The sequence below is a fragment of the Dermacentor albipictus genome, chromosome 4, assembly GCF_038994185.2.
Source record: "Dermacentor albipictus isolate Rhodes 1998 colony chromosome 4, USDA_Dalb.pri_finalv2, whole genome shotgun sequence".
Taxonomy (NCBI): Eukaryota; Metazoa; Arthropoda; class Arachnida; order Ixodida; family Ixodidae; genus Dermacentor; species Dermacentor albipictus.
In genome coordinates this window covers 5,832,379-5,849,295 of record NC_091824.1, presented here as the reverse complement: position 1 = coordinate 5,849,295, position 16,917 = coordinate 5,832,379, and the positions used below count along the sequence as shown (strand labels likewise).

Below are 16,917 nucleotides of genomic sequence, written 5' to 3'. Positions count from 1 at the left end.
TTTACGGAAGCCACCTCACGGTCCCAACCGACCACTACACCTTATGCTGGTTCTCATCGATGAAAAATTTGTCCGGACGCGTTGGTCGCTGGGTGGTGCGCTTACAAGAGTACGATTTTGTCGTTGTCTACAAGTCGGGGAAAAAGCATCAAGATGCCGACGCTCTCTCTCGCCGTCTACTGCCACTATTACCTTCGAGTACATCTCTCCAATGCTCGCCATTTGATGATGAGACTAAGTCGCCACTCCCGTTATTTCCAATCGCATCACTCAGCTCGCCTCTTGTCGACATTCTGACTCCTACTGCAATAGCATTATCCAACGCCTGTGCGGAATTACTTCTGCACCAAATGCCCGATTACGTCGACAACTGCGACTATTTAAGCTTGAAAACGATGTCGTGTACCGCTACATTTACAACTTCGAGAGACACCGCTGGGTATCTATTCTTCCACGTTGGATGCGCACACAAGTCCTTGAAGCCTTTCACTACGACCCAGCTGCTGGTCATTTGGGTTTCCAGAAAGCATATCACCGTGTTAGGAGCCGTTTTCTTTTGGCCATGCATGTCTACCTTTGTGGCCAAGTACGTCGCTTCTTGCATCCAGTGTCAACGGCGCAAACGACCGACTTCGCCTCCTGCTGGGCTTTTACAGCCCATGCCCTGTCCCGAGACACCATTTGCCATCGTTGGAATAGACCTAGTCGGCCCTCTGCCCATAACGCCGGCAGGTGAACGATGGACCGTGACAGATGCTGACCAGGTCACACATTACGCAGAGACCGCTCCTCTACGCTCTAGTTCGGCCTCCGACGTTGCCACCTTCCTTCTGGATGCCATTGTGCTGCGTCATGGTGTACCTCGTGTAGTTTTAAGCGACCGCGGCAAGTCTTTTCTTTCAACAATGATCGCAGAAGTGCTCGGAGCTTGTGGCACAGTTCATAAGACGACATCCGCATATCACCCACAAACAAATAGCTTAACCGAGCGATTTCATCGCACGCTAATAGATATGATATCAATGTATATCTTGCCAAACCACAACTGGGACAAACTTTTACTTTTTGTGACTTTAGCTCACAACACCGCTATCCAACGAAGTACGGAGTACTCACCTTTGCTACCTAGTTTACGGTCGTTAACCGACATTCACCATCGCGCCGCTTCCTTCAGTGCCCCAACTAACACCTCAGCCAGTATACCCGAACTGTTCGTCTCGAGATGAGGAATGCCGTCAACGTGCTCGATTCAACGCAGAAGTCAGTCAGCTAGATCGCAAGCAACGTTACGACATCTCCCGTTGCGACGTCTTCTTTCGTCCTGGAGAGGAAGTGCTCCTTTGGACGCCCATTCATACACCCGGTTTGTGCGAGAAGTTTCAAACTCGCTTCCTTGGACCCTACATTATTAATGAACAAACATCCCCCGTGAACTATCGCGTTACTCTCGTGGACGTCGGACCATCGTTATCGTGGTTTAGAGGGCGTTCACGTTTCGTGCCTAAAATTTTTACTTTGGCGTTTCCCTCCTGGCTAAGTCGCGGCCTGGCTGGCGGCTAGCGCGCGTGGGAAGATTACTGTTAGCATTATTCATACTCTTTATATTCTCACCTGTACATACTCATCATCACCGTTTTGAGGCCTGGTGCGGGGGCTCTCACTCTAGAAAATAAAGAAGAGGCTGGCTGCCTAAACCTCATCTCACAATACATATATATACATATACAGTATATATACATATATATACTGTGGAGATAGGTTAGCACAAGGCCCATCCTACGAGCCACGGTCAGGAAAGGGCATGGCATTCCTCCACTCCGGAACGCACAAAGGCGCTACGGCAGGGTTCGCCGTCTCTCCAACACGGCACAGAGAAGGCTCCATAGTAAGATCGCCAACAAATGCGGGTTTATTGACCCAAGATACAGCATAGTGCGACTGTCACGGCGCTTACGGGCCAAGGCTGAACACAGAGTACGCACGCCCGCTGCGCTAGGGCTAACCGGTGAGCCGTTCACCATGCGCGAGAACGTAGAGTCACGGGAGCAATGGTCCCATGCAGCGAACTCTTCTCGGACCTGTGAGCATCTGCCGCGGCGAGGAAGCGGTCAGCGGAAGAGGGCTCGAGTGGAGAGAGTTCCCAGGGGCCGCCACTCGAGAGGCCAATAAGGGCGCGTCTCGATTACACTTGCTCGTACGGTGACCCGAGCCGGGCTGAGAGAAGCAGGGTCTGCGCGGGAAGTTTACTCCGGCCCGCTGGCCGTGTCCCCTATGTTGCTTTACGGTGGTGGTTCCCGCAAATCGAGCTAAGCGCAACGCGCGAGTTAGGGGACGAGGCGTGGGGAGGGCACCTCAATCCCCACAACATATATATGCGTATGGAGAGAGAGAGAGAGAGAGAGAGAGCTGCACTCAAATTTTGCATTAGGGGATCTTTAAAATATACTTTTAGTGTCAGTTAGCGCTGGTGTCGTTCGGTGTCCCATTACCATTACTATTGGAAAAGTAATGTTGAGCACCTTCTAAAACTTTCCTATTGAGATGCAGCTGTCACAACTAAATGTACTTAAAAACCTGATAAACTTCATCCTAAATTTTTGTAAGTTCCCCATCGGGTGACTGCTAGCGAGATGCCTGTGGATTTGGGAGGAAATACTGCGCGGTGGAGATTGAAAGCACAAGGCTGTGCGCAGTGGAAGCACAAGATCAGCGCCAACGGAAGGCCGACGATGCCGCGAAGGAAAGAATGCTGCGTATTTTATTTTCGGTGATCCTCGTTGCCATGCATGTGTCATCGAGAGTTTCACTGTTGCATATTCCTCTTTCCTCTCTGCAGCGCTGCATTGGATTCGCCTTTTTTGTTTTGCGGTCATCTGGTCGCTCAAGCTGTCATCTTTAGGCGCTTCCATTTTATGGCCGCGCATGCCTTGTTCAAAAAGAATGTTGCCTCACAAAAATGAAATATAGTTCCCCAAAATTGTTGTTGAAGAAAGGAAAACGTAAGTGATATTCATTTAATTGTTTTGGCTGGCACCCGCCCTTTATCATAATGAAATGGAAATACTGTCATGCACCCGGATTATATCGCCGAAGCTACAAAGGAAAGCCGTATGGGTTTCATTTGTCCTTGCCTTCGAGTTGTCGATCAAATCGCCCTCTTGTTGTGATCTCACAGCCTCTTGACTTGCTCAGAGGGTAAATTGACTGCCCAAAAAATGCGGTACTCCTGAGTTCCAATCCGACACCAGGATGAATTTTTTTTTTACTGTGAAGTTTCCTTTTGACGAACACGTACGGGTTTCCTTTGTGGCTTCTGGGCAGAATTATTTACATACAGATAACAAATTCACTTCATTAGGCTACCTCCTGCTTGCGGGCTTCCGCAGGAGTGATTTGCTACTTATCGTGAATATCTCGCAGATTTACGAAGTGTCAATATAGTACGCTTTGGCGGTGACACAAAAGTATACCTAAGCGTCAACATGTAATTCAGCGAGCAGCACGGCACTTTAGAGGGCTTTCCTCGTACTCGCAACAAGCTTTTACGTTTTAAGTAGATAAAAACTGTGAGACATTGAATCAACTCGTGGCGCGTCGGACGATTCCCAGTGAAGCCCGGTGCTCATTTGTTCGATAGGATTCTTGCAGTTTCAACTAAGCTCTGACAAGCTGAGTCAATCCATCTTTTTACCTATCCTCATAAATCGCTTCCGTCGTATAATCTGTACTTTTTTATTGTCAGAGAAAGAACCCCTTTTATTGAGAAGAATATAAAAAAGTGTAAGAATTCCGCGTCTGGTCTGTAAAAATTGGAGGACGCTTAAGCTTCGCCTTCAAGAGTGGAACGCGATAGCCTTGTCGCACCCCGTTCGCACCGCCTACTCAAACGCGCTACGCCAGCCAAACGTCGCGATCGGCACAGATAACCGGGCCCCGACGCGCCATGAAGCCGGAAGCGATTGGGGCGAGTGGCGCGCCACGTGTCGGGGCAGCGCCGTACATTCCGAGGAGAGGTCTTCTGTTTTTGCCGCAAGATGGCTCTGCGTGTGCGCAGAGCGAAGAAGAAATTTAGCGGAAACGTAGTTCGCTACTCGTGAAACTGCGACTTCTGTAAGTTACATGGTCATAATTACCGATGTACACCGCAGTATAACTTTCTACTGCCAGTTTCTAAGGCAACACTGCATTCAGTAGAGGCGATTTTGTCCCGTTTTGAAGGAACGAACTCGTGGCTGAGTGACAATGGACAACCTTGCCTCATTAATGATCTGAGTTTAATGTTCTCAGTTAGTGTCTTATTCAGCACGATGTTTACTATGCAGTCATTGTATATCATTTTTAGAATTTTTTGAATCGTCCCATGTTAAAGTGCTTGCATATGGTGATGACGTCGCAATCTTTTGTACAGATCGCCAAAGTGTACTAGAGGCGATAAGCGATGCTAAAAGATATTGCAGGCAAACCGGATGCGAGATCAATTGGGACAAGAGCATCGGATTTTGGCACGGAAGCTGGGACAACACACCGTCTGTCTTTGCAAATTTACACTGGACCGTGTCTCCTTCGAAATATTTGGGGGTGCCGCTTGAGCACTATGAGAGTGCCGCGCAGTACTTGGAGGATGAGATGTCGCGCGTAAAAGAGAAAACCGGAGGATGGCAAGGTCGTGATTTGTCAATGTTTGCAAGGGCAACTGTTTGTAATTTGTTTTTGATTGCCAAAGTGTGGTATGTCCTCCAATTTTTGTCGATGACCCGTGTGAATGTACAGAAAATACACAGAGTATTTGCTGTTTTTATTTGGGGTTCCACTTGGGAAAGGGTCAGCCGTACCAACTTGTTTCGTCCTGTTCGAGATGGTGGTCTTGGATGGTCGCATTTGTTCTTACGACAGATTGTTTCTCGCTTTGTCTTCTTACGAGATCAAAGTGATTCATTCTTGCGTACGATGATCCAGATCCGTTTGAAACGCGTTTTGCCTGAATTTATTGTGTCTAGAGCACAGCCTGTAAACTATCGGCTTAAAGGCTACTTGCGAGAGGTAGTCGACTCCTTTCGAATACTAAAAGCTCGGTTTTCCCTTCAGTACCTGAGCACAGTAACAAGAAAGAAACTTTACAAGGATTTAGTTGAAGTTATGATGCCAGTGCCATTGTACCGAATGAAATACTATGGAGGCCCAGGACAAGATGTTTTAAAAAGAGTTAAAAGGATTCCAGTGAGAGCAGGCGTAAAGTCGTTCTTCTTTAAATTGCATACATCTACCCTTCCGGTCAAGACATGGATAGCCGACTAAGGAATATTTGTACCATGGACGACAAACTGTGCGCTATGTAACAAGCCGGATACCATTGAGCACGCTTTGATTGAGTGCTGGGATGCAATTTTTTATTGGGACGTCTTGCAAAAAACTCTTAAAAAGGAACTGCCGATAATAGCACAGGGTATACGTTTCCTGCCGGTAGACAGCCATCAGGGCTTTCCGTGCGACATGGTAATGCTCCTGGGCCTCCATAGTCTTTGGAAGACACGGATGACGGTGACGCACGCCGATGTGAATGCTCGCTCAGCACGAGAAAATTTTGTTGAAAGCATTATTTTCATACGTGAGATATATCGTGTACAGGCAGATCAGCCTGACTGGTTGGGTATTCTTGATGAATTAGTGAATTTCAAGAAATTTTAGCTTGTCACGTTGGTCCAAGTAGACCAACGTGTTTTTATGTATGCATGTCATTTTGTGAATAAAGAAACTAAAAAAAAGCTCGTGGCTGAGTGGTAGCGTCTTCGTCTCACACTCCGGAGACCCTGGTTCGATTCCCACCAGCCCATCTTGCAAGATGTTTTTTTTATTTATGAAGTGCCTTCTGAGATTTATCGCTCATGCACGACGCCGCGGACGCCGACGACACCGGGTTTTCTGCGACACGAGCTCTTTAACGCTGTCGCGTTAAACTGCGTAGGTTGGTTGTTGCGATGCTTCGGGGAAAGAAAAAAAGTGACATTTTTTTGACATGGAAACAAGACGTGAAACAAGACAAAAATGCATTGCAGGCCATTTTTACATAGGCGCCAAGCTTGACTCATATTATCACAGGGTTGACTGACTCAGCTTGAGCTTGACTCATATTATCACAGGCTTGACAGGCTTGACTCCTATTATCTACATCTAATATTGCTACGAAACAGCCACTACAGTGGGGCTGCACTGCAGAGGAGGAAGACGCCGTGGACCGGCTGGATATAGCGTCGCCATTGTGGCCTTCCGTTAGCTTCCTCTGAATAAATGTATGTAGTATTGGGCTACAGCTACACGTAACATTAATTTGGTGGAGGTGGACGTTCCCCGTACCCGTCATGGAGCTTCGCAGTGGTCGCAACGGCGACAGTACAACTACGGCTCCTGCTGGCGGCACTTCATCTACACAGCCGTCTCCACCTGCAGCCCCGACCTACGTCGCCGTTTCCCCCCCTCGGGATCCTGGTGTTTTCAACGGAGTCGGCAGTCCTGATGTTGACGACTGGCTCCGCTTATACGAACGTGTCAGCACCAGTCACAGGCGGGATCCGACTATTATGCTTGCGAACGTTCTTTTCTACCTCGACGGAGCTCCACTTGCATGGTTTCAGACTCACGAAGAGGAGATCTCGAGCTGGGATCTCTTCAAAGAGAAGCTCCGCGACCTTTTTGGCAATCCGTTTGGTCGTCAAGACAATGCCAAAAAAGCCCTTGCCACACGTGTACAGACGTCGACCGAGTCCTACGTGTCGTACATTCTCGACGTCTTGGCCCTATGTGCCAAAGCTGAGCCGACCATGTCTGAGGACGAGAAGGTTAATCACGTCCTCAAAGGCATTGCTGACGACACCTTTAATCTAGTGGTGTTTACGAACGTCACCAGCATCTATACGATCCTCAAGGAGTGCCGCCGTCTTGAGCATGCTAAAAGCCGCCCGGTATCCCAGCACATCACGCGACTTTCCAACACAGCTGCTACGTCATCCTGTGACGACCTCTTCCAGCAGCCGTCGCGATGTGACAACTTGACCCGCATCATTCGTCTTGAGGTCTAAGCGGCACAACCAGCGGCCCCTTCGTTCCCATCAACTGATCATTCTCCGGTGACAATCTCCTTGATACAGGCCGTCGTCCGTCAAGAGTGGTCCAACGTCGGCCTGCAATCCATTCGTTCCGTACTCTCAGAACCTCTCTCTCGACGCACGTCCCCACCGCGCTCCTCTTACTCTTATGGACAGCGCAACTCCTCCGAATGGCGAACCATGGACGACAAGGCGATCGGTTTTTACTGCCGGCGCATTGGACATGTCGCTCGCCATTGCCGCAGCCGCTGGACTTCTCCGACGCTATACTCTTCTGATTACCACCCTCGCCCCTCTAGCGCATCCTTTTCCTTCGCCCCTTCTATGCCCGCTGCATCATCTGACCCTGCGACACCTTTGACACGACCCCACTACTCCCGCTCACCTTCTCCCTTCCGTCGTCAATCTCGTTCGCCCCCGTCACGCCGTGCTCCTTTCCGACCTACTCGCCGCACCCCCGACCAGAAAACTAGATAGTGGAGCTTCTGGCGGTGAAGCTGCAATGACGACGTTGGCACGAAATCCTCGCTGCACATTATCCACGAACAAGAATCTTTTGGGTGTTCTCGTCGACAATGTTCCTGTGAGCGCGTTGATTGACACCGGGGCGCATGTGTCCATTAAGAGTGCTGCTCTTCGCCGTCGGCTCAAGAAAGTTCTGACGCCCGCCCCGAACCGAGTTGTACAAGTCGCCGACGGAGGGACTGTCGCTATTGTAGCATGCGCTCTGCCCGACTCGCCATTGCTGAGAGACACACCGTCGTTCTCTTCACCCTCATCGTGCATTGCCCTCAAGATCTCGGTCTGGATTTCGTTGCCAATCATTCTGCCCTCATCGACTGTCCGGCCGGCTCCCTTCGCCTTGACTTGCCTCTTCTTGCTGACCATGCGGACACGCCTCCGAGCCGTTTGAGCTGCATGGATTTTATTCGCCTACCGCCTCAATCTGTGACACACATCGACTTCTTGTCCTCACCAGCTGTACCTGACGGTAATTACGTGGTAGCACCAATTTCGGCAGTTATACTTACACATGGTGTTACCGTGCCGCACACTGTGCTGACAATTACTGGAAACCGCACCTGCCTTCCCTTTGTCAATTTCACGCTAATAGCGCAAGTTCTGCCTCAGGGGATTTCATTGGCTATAATTAGCGCTTTGCAGGATGATGAGATCGAGCCATTCACAGTGGAAGATCGTCACAGCTCAGTCCATACCGTGATGTCATCGCATGGTACTGACGTCCACATTGAGAAGATGGTTTCCTCTGACCTTACACCTGCTCAAGCTGAAACTCTTTGCGCGTTTTTGAAGGCTATTACGACATTTTTGACTTTGACAATCGACCCTTAGGTCAAACGTCCGTCGTGACCCATCGCACGAACACTGGCGATGCCAACCCTATTCACCTACGTCCATATCGTGTTACTGCGTCCGAACGAGCTGTTATCCAACAGGAAGTCACAAAGATGCTTGTAAAGGACATTATCGAGCCTTCCTGTAGTCTTTGGGCTTCTCCCGTCGTACTTGTCAAAAGGAAGGATGGAACGTGGCGTTTTTGCGTACATTATCGCCACCTCAACAAAATCACAAAAAAGGACGTGTCCCCTTTGCCACGTATTGATGACGCTCTAGACTGTCTGTACGGTGCCACCTATTTTTCTTCTATCGACTTACGGTCCGGCTACTGGCAGATATCCGTCGACGACATGGACCGAGAGAAGACTGCATTTGTTGCCCCTGACGGCCTTTATCAGTTCAAGTTGATGCCTTTCGGTCTCTGTAACGCTCCCGCCACCTTCGAACGAATGATAGACTCTTTGCTTCAGGGGTTCAAGTGGTCCACCTGTTTGTGCTATATGAACGACGTCATCGTTTATTCGCCCACTTTTTACATGCATCTAGACCATCTTTCCGCGATTCGTGGCGTGTTCCGCCGCACCGGTCTGCAGCTGAGCTCGTCAAAATGTCATTTCGCTCGCCGCCAAATCACCGTCCTTGGACACCTCGTGGACGCCCGAGGCGTGAGTCCTGATCCGGACAAAATTCGCGCCGTTACGAACTTTCCTGTTCCGAAGTCTACCAAGGACGTTCGCTGTTTCGTAGTGCTGCGCTCTTATTTCCGACGCTTTGTGAAGGATATTGCGACCATCGCACGTCCCCTTACCGACATCTTGAAGAAAGACGCCCGATTTTCTTGGGGACCTGACCATGCCGCATCTTTTTCGCAGCTCACTACTCTTCTTACAACGCCTCCAATTTTGACCCACTTTGACCCGTCTGTCTCAACGGAAGTTCGAACTGATGCCAGTGGTCACGGCATGGGGGCATTGTTAGCACAACGCCAGCGTGGACATGATCGTGTTATAGCCTATGCCAGCCGACTTCTGTCAACCGCCGAGCGCAGTTATTCAATCACAGAGCGCGAGTGCCTCACTCTTGTGTGGGCTGTTGCGAAGATTCGTCCATACTTGTACGACCGCCCCTTCTTTGTACGACCGCCCCACGCGCTCTGCTGGCTATCCTTGCTTAAGGACCCCACGGGACGACTCGCTCGCTGTGCATTACGCCTGTAAGAATATACTTTCTCCGTAATATAGAAGACGGGACGCTTTCACCAGGATGCCGATTGTTTGTCCCGCTACCCCGTCGATGAACCGGCTGATGCGGACGCCATCGCTTGCATTTTCTCTGTGTCCCAGTTTCTTGAAATCAGCAACGAGCAACGCCGCGATCCGTCATTATGAGCCCTCATCGACCATCTGGAGTCAACGCCTGGCGACACCTCTCTCCGGATGTTTCTCGTTAAGAAAGGGACATTATACCGCCGCAATCTCGATCCACGCGGCATTGACCTTCTGCTCGTAATTCCATCGCACTTGCGTTCGACTGTCCTCCAACAACTTCATGACGCTCCTTTGGCAGGGCACTTGGGCGTCTCGCGCAGATACGACCATGTACGACGTCGATTCTTTTGGCCGGGTCTCGCCCGCTCCGTGCGGCGCTACGTTGCCGCTTGTGAGCCCTGTCAGCGCCAGAAGAAGCCCTCCATACCTCCAGCTGGATGTCTCCAGCCCACCAACATCCCTCCGGAACCCTTTTTCCGTGTTGGTCTAGACCTGCTTGGACCGTTTCCTCTCTCGGGCTCCGAAATTAAATGGGTCGCCGTCGCTACTCATTATGCTACGCCGTACGCAATCACCAGAGCCCTCCCGACAAGTTGTGCTACTGACGTTGTTGACTTTGTGCTTTATGACACCATTTTAGTGCACGGTGCTCCGCGCCATTTACTCACTGACCATGGCCGCAGCTTTCTGTCGGCAGTCGTCGAGGACATCCTCCGCTCCTGCTCGACAAAGCACAAGTTCAGCACCTCCTACCACCCACAGACCACCGGCCTCACGGAGTGCCTCAACCGGACCATCACCGACATGCTTTCGCAGTACGTTGCGACCGACCGCCACGACCGGGATCTTCACTTACCATAGGTGACATTCGCGTATAATTCATCGCGTCACGCACCACCGGCTATTCACCATTCTACCTCCTATATGGCCGAGAATCCGCGTTGCCCTTAGACACTTAGGTGCCCTCAGTCACACGTTCAGCCTCTGAATACGCCCGCGACGCGATCACACACGCCGAAGACGTGCGTCAGCTCGCCGGCACCCATCTCGAGGCCTCACAGGAGCATCAGAGACGCCTCTATGATTGCCGCCATCGCGATGTGTCCTTTACTCCAGGTTCTCTGGTGCTTCTCTTGTCACCCATTCGATGTGTGGGCCGTTCTGAAAAGCTGCTGTCGCGCTACAGGGGCCCATACCACGTGGTGCGACAAGTGACTGATGTCACGTATGAAGTCGTCCCCGCCGACCTCTCAGCGTCATTGTCGGCTGCAAGTTACAACGTTCACGTGGCGAGACTAAAGCCATACCATACACCTTTTACCGCGGATGTGTAGATTAAGCACCGGGACGGTGCTTCTAATGCCGGGGGTGATGCTACGAAACAGCCACCACAGTGTGGCTGCACTGAAGAGAAGGAAGACGACGTGGACCCGCTTGATACAGCGTCGCCATTGTCGCCTTCCGTTAGCTTCCTCTGAATAAATGTATGTAGCACTGGGCTACAGCTACACGTAACAATATAAAAGGTGGCACGCGGTATTTCAATTACTGGGGAGCATATAGAAATGGATAAGCGTGCCGAAAAATAATTCTTAGAAATAAAGTATTCAGAGCCCCAGTATCAGTCTTTACTGAACAACCTATATAGCTAGGGCGGATGACTATTTCCCTAGCAGGCGCTCGCAATATGTCATTTCTCTGCTCCAAGACAACGTTCTCCTTAGAAGTGCTTTTATTGTAGATATGACAGATTTGCTCGATTGCGTGCCTCGGAAGGAAATGTGTGCTTTGGTTAAGGAGTGCATTGAGTGGGATGCCATTGCAGAACTAAATGCGCATGTAATTTTGTGTTGCTTCTGTACTTTTATTTTTAATTTATTTAATATTTTGACAGTGAGCTATACTTGCAGAGAAAATGGATATGTGTTGGTACCTGTGCGGCCCCGCAGCTATACAGTAGTTTGCTGCTTTCTATTGGCCGCACATTAGTGTCCGCGCTTGACGAAACAAATCTCCTGGAGGGCTTTAGACATGTTGATGACTTTAATTGGGTTCAACAAATGCCGTAATTTTAGTTTAAGCTGTTCTGTACAATTTTATATTTTAGCCGCTTTTAGGCATATATGCTGAAGTAAATATTTCCCGAATGTTGTGATTTAGCCAAATGTCTTTCAGTGCTGCTACGATGTCCATAAAACAACCGCCTATTGTCTGAACGTTGTCGCGTTTGTTGAGCACACTTCTAATGCTGAAGAAAAGCATTGTCACGAGCCAGCATCCACTTCCCGCTCGTGTATTCCTACGCCGCCGTACCTGTGTTATTGCGACAGTGGCTGTCACCTGTACGAGGATCGTGCACCCTGCCATAGCAATGAATTGTTTCTATACATGAAAAGCTTAAATTATTACAGTTTTATGGCTGCTTCTCCGGACTAGCTTCTAGCGAACTCGACAAGCTTTTTGTGAAAATCACGTGTGGCAGGCGAGAGCTCTTGGCTTACGCACAATTTTTACTTAGTTTATGTGCACCCAAAGAGCACTTTCCGTCTGCATTTGTAGTGGAGATATTACAAAACATCTAAATGTAAAATGAATTATCGGGAATTACGTGTCAAAACCACAATCTGATTATGAGGCACGCCGTAGTGAGCGACTCCGGAAATTTGGACCACCTGGAGTTCTTAACGTGCACCTAAATCTAGCACACGGGGGAATTGGTATTTCGCCCCATCTAAACGCGGCCGCCGTTTCCGGCATTCAATCCCGCGCCCTCGTGCTTAGCAGTCCAATATGATAGCTGCTAAGCAACCATGGCGGTCCAAAATATTTGATCTACACCTATTTAACTGATACCGCTCAACGCGATGAACGCGCTCAATTGCGTCAGTAGAACGACTATCAACAATGCATATTATCATATCTCCCATGCGTGCTCCTAACATTTATTCGAGTTCGGGACCTCTTGGGACAAGACCTTGTTCCTTCTTCAAGTACCTTCCATTTGATTCACTTCATTTTGCTAAAGAGTAAAGAGGGCAACCTGTCATTGCTAAAACGCCTCAAGGCTTTGTTTATCTTGTAATAGATCGCATGGTACGCACATATATGAAGATGTAGCAAAGCGCTGAATTTTTATTGAATCATGTAGAACTTATGTGTCACCAGTAAAATGTTCTTAAATCCTCATAATCTAACAAATTAATAAAACAAAAAAGGCAACAAGTAGCAACTTAGCCCAGAAGATCCGCACGGCGCCTCTAAGTTGAGATACGGATACTGCTGTCCTTCATTTATTTACAAGGGCGTGTGTAACCATATCCAAGACCTACGAGTGTTAAGTGGCATTACCACGAGCGTCACGTATAGAATGCGATACTAGTAGTAGGCCTGGGGCCACTAGGCTTTGTAAGCTATCGAATGCATATCTTACTGGTTATTGTTGCTTCCAGGGCATTCCCGGCTCATCAGGCCACAAAGGTGAACAAGGCTTAAAAGGAGACATGGGGCCTATGGGTCCAAGGGGCATCTCCGGACCTCCAGGTCCCTCTGGGAAACGGGTAAGCATGTATTAATATCCTTGCTTTAAATGCTCCTTGCGCTCCAATCACGGAGCAAGAAACATTTAGAAGTGGAATCTCCGCTGTTTGCGGCGACCAGAAAAGGTCACAAGCCCGCGGAGCCGTTATCGTGCTGGCGGCGCCTGGGGGCCTGCCCGGGCCCTGCATTTTTTTTTCGCTGCGGCTTCTACGACGAGCCGCATGGCGCCGCTACTGTATAAGGCCCCGTCGGCGCATACAACAATTGTGACCTTATCTAGTCGCCCGCGCTCGCTCGCACTGACGGGAGTTTCACCTCCTAAATGTCTTACTCCGTGGCACCAATACAGACGCGCGCTTTGTTTCGCAAGAAAAAGAACGAAAAACCTTTGTTGTATTCGCTCATATATGAAAGCTTCTACAGTTGGCAATAATTTTGATTTCGCTCGTCCCACGCTGTGTCTTCGAGTCTTCTAATTTTACACCATCCAGTCCCTGATTGTGTTCCCCTTGACATAACTTCTCTTACTCTGTTAAGCCACTGGCTATGCGTTCTACGCACTCCACCTAGTTATAATTATCAACTGGAACACTTTCACGTAGAGGTCAGAAAAAGAACGACGATTGCTCAGAAGACGACAAAAAGTCAACGCAGTCTGACTGGGCTCTCTTCCATGTCCGTCAACGTTCTGTATCTTTGCAAATACATCTTGCATATAGGTTCATACACGTAATAATTGGTGAAAATACGAGATAACCGTCTTCGCAATTTGGCTACCTGGGTTAGTTAGTGAAATAATACTGTTGGTGCAGAATTCTCTTGTCCCGTTGTGCGTGCTACGTGAGCCCGGCGGCCAGATGCTTCAATGAGTGCTGGAGGGGGCACGCTAAGGAAGGATTTCTTACTCTGCATCCCAGCAGTTGCGGATGTACCAACAATTCCAGCGAACCACAGTGATTTACAACTGTAAGCTCGACGATACGTATGTAACCAGCGAGGCAGCTCAGATGGCAAGGGAACAATAGGTCTGCGTGAGCAAAGCGTCGATTGTCTTATCCAGCAAAGGATTTAGATGGAAGGCTGAAGTTAAAAGGTTACGCATGGGGCGGCTGTGATTGTCTAAGCTTTTACGCATTCGCATTTTTGGGTTATTTTCATTTTTGGCTGCCGATTGGTTTCATGTAAACCTTTCGGCGCATGCGTATGTATTCGGAATCCTGTGAATAAATATCGCCAGTTGGAAGTCAACATTTGTCCCGTCGGGCTGATTTTCGTTCCCATGTTTTTTCGTGTTGTTCACCATAAGAACCTTGTTACCATAAGAGCTTGTTAACATGCCTCTTAAAGGGAAGCAGGAGACTCTGTCGAATTCAATAAGACGCTCATATATGGATGCGGGAAACCTATAAACCACGCAGGTAAACTTTTGGCGGGGTTTTTCACTTCGGAGCGACGTGATCGTTGGTTAAAGTTGAGCTGTAGCTCCGCCCCCCTTCGAGAGCCGCGCGCTGCTGACGTTGACGATGCGAGTGGAGCCAGGAAACCGCGCCGTAGTGACGTCAGCACTGGTGTTCCGTTCCTTCGCAGTCTCCGCCACCGCGCCTGACCGTGCCTAATTCTGCGTGCGTGCTGTCCTAATCTGCGTCGCTCGACCCTACATTCCATTGTTTGTGTGTATGTAGAGTGGTAGTTCACGTGCGCAGCATCAATTGAACTTGTAGGCCGATCATGCCGGCGTTCTGTGCAGCCTACGCTTGCACTAACACCAGTGGCCGCGACGATGTTCCCATGTTCCATTAATTCCCGCAAGACAAGAAGCTTTCGGCTAAATAGGAGGCTGCTGTGAAGCGAAAGGACTTCAAGCACTCAAGCAACAGTGCTGTGCTTTAACCACTTTCGTGACGACAATTACTAGCAGAGTTTATCAATAATGAGTGCTTTGGTTTCTCCTTCGTGTTAGCCCACTGAACGGAAGGTGCATGTTTATTTCCCACCCTTGATGCAGGTTTCATCGCCAAGCGCCACGAATTTTATATTCGCACGTGTGTTGTGAAACAGCCTGCATGCAGCTACCATAACACAGTGCAAGTGTAAAGTATGCATGTGTCGGGAAAGCTGGCTCACGCCAGGACGCTGCGCTCCCCTTTCTCTCGCGCACATAGAGAAACCGACCATCTCACGTAGCGACGGAATTCGCCGGTTACGGGTTCATGAAGGTTCACGTGCTACAACAGCCGGTAAAATTTTACCGCGTTTCAACCATTTCTGTAAATTGCTGACAACTTTGTGGCAGCGCAGAAATGCCAAAGATCGCATCACCGCTTACGTTCTATGAAGAGGCATGCAGGAACAGAACACTACAGTTGTTTGTCTGGAAGCGTACTCACTGGATCTCTGAGTGCAGCTTAGCAAAAAACATGCTCACCAAAGAACATTTTCAACACAAGGAGATGCTGCATTTTTTCTTCTTGGAGAGGTCGGCTCTTCGCAATCGGCGCGTACATGTAGGGAGTAAAGTATAAACACCATACAAGTGATCTTGCATGCAACAGCGACAAGCGAGGCGAGGGCTGTCGCGTTCACTCGTCGCCTAGAAGCCGAACTCCACGCGAGCGATGGCTTCGAGCAAAAACTGTCCGGTATGAGGGCAGCGATATACTCGCCGAAACTAGCGTGACGCGGGCTTTAATAATTTAAGTCGATGTATTTTACTTTAAAAAGGAGCATAAAATATTCCTGATGGTCTTGCACTAGGTTCCTATTCTTGTACGTGTAAAATTCAATCGTTTGCTCGTTCCGCGCGACAAACAGTATTATTTGAGTTATGTACATCCCGTTGCGGCTTCGCACTATTGGCTAGTCGCTCATAGCATTTCCGGGCGATGAGCGACGAGTTCTAGATTCTAGAAAGGAGTGATCGAGCGACAACACCGAGCGATCTGTTCAAGCGACGGCCTGTTTTGTCACTCGAAGCCATTGCCCGTCGCCGTCGCACGCAAAGTCGCCCTCGTGGGGTTTTGACTTAACGCCGAGCTCCTCAGAAAAACGCAAGCTCTCGAACTTTTTCAAGACCGTCTCAGCAAAACAGCACCAAACTATCTTACACATGCTTCATGCGTAGCGGCAGCAGACGGTCCGGACGAACACAACTGTTGACGTCACGAGGCGCCCGACCAATCACAGGCGCAAACGCGGCGCGCGAGCTGCCTTGTGTCTGCTGCTGCATTTTACGTCGAAATAAAATCTGTTTTGGCGTTCTTTCGCTCAATTTCGATGCAATATTCGATTTCAGAGTGTTGAAAACCATGATGTACTGCTCTTCACTCATTTTTTCATGAACAGCTTTCAGCTTCCCTTTAAGGAGGAAACGTCGTCTACGCCTGAACCAAGCTTTATCCTCAGCCACCCAGTATATTTGCCTTCCCCATCAGTCTATTGACGTAAAAGAATGGCTGACCATGTACAAACGTGCCGACAAGGAGAACAGGTGGAACCTGACTGCAATGGTAGCAAATGTCATTTTTTAGCTGCACGAAACCCCCCGTGTTTGGTTGCAAACATGTGCAGTTGAGCTGTTGAGACACAATCCCTTTGGTAGACAGCTAGCCGCTCAAAACACCTCGATACCTGCGTCCAAACTGCTACTGACTGAT

The 16,917-nt window shown here is 49.3% G+C and overlaps 1 protein-coding gene across 1 annotated transcript in view; it reads left to right on the top strand.

Annotated features, from left to right (window-relative positions):
- Nucleotides 1-16,917, top strand: part of LOC139059024 (collagen alpha-1(II) chain-like) — a 1,291,347-nt gene that overhangs the window by 799,417 nt on the left and 475,013 nt on the right. Inside the window, exon 21 of the mRNA XM_070536814.1 lies at nt 13,177-13,284. Within this exon, the coding sequence (XP_070392915.1) occupies nt 13,177-13,284 (108 nt within the window). The remainder of the gene's footprint in view (nt 1-13,176; nt 13,285-16,917) is intronic.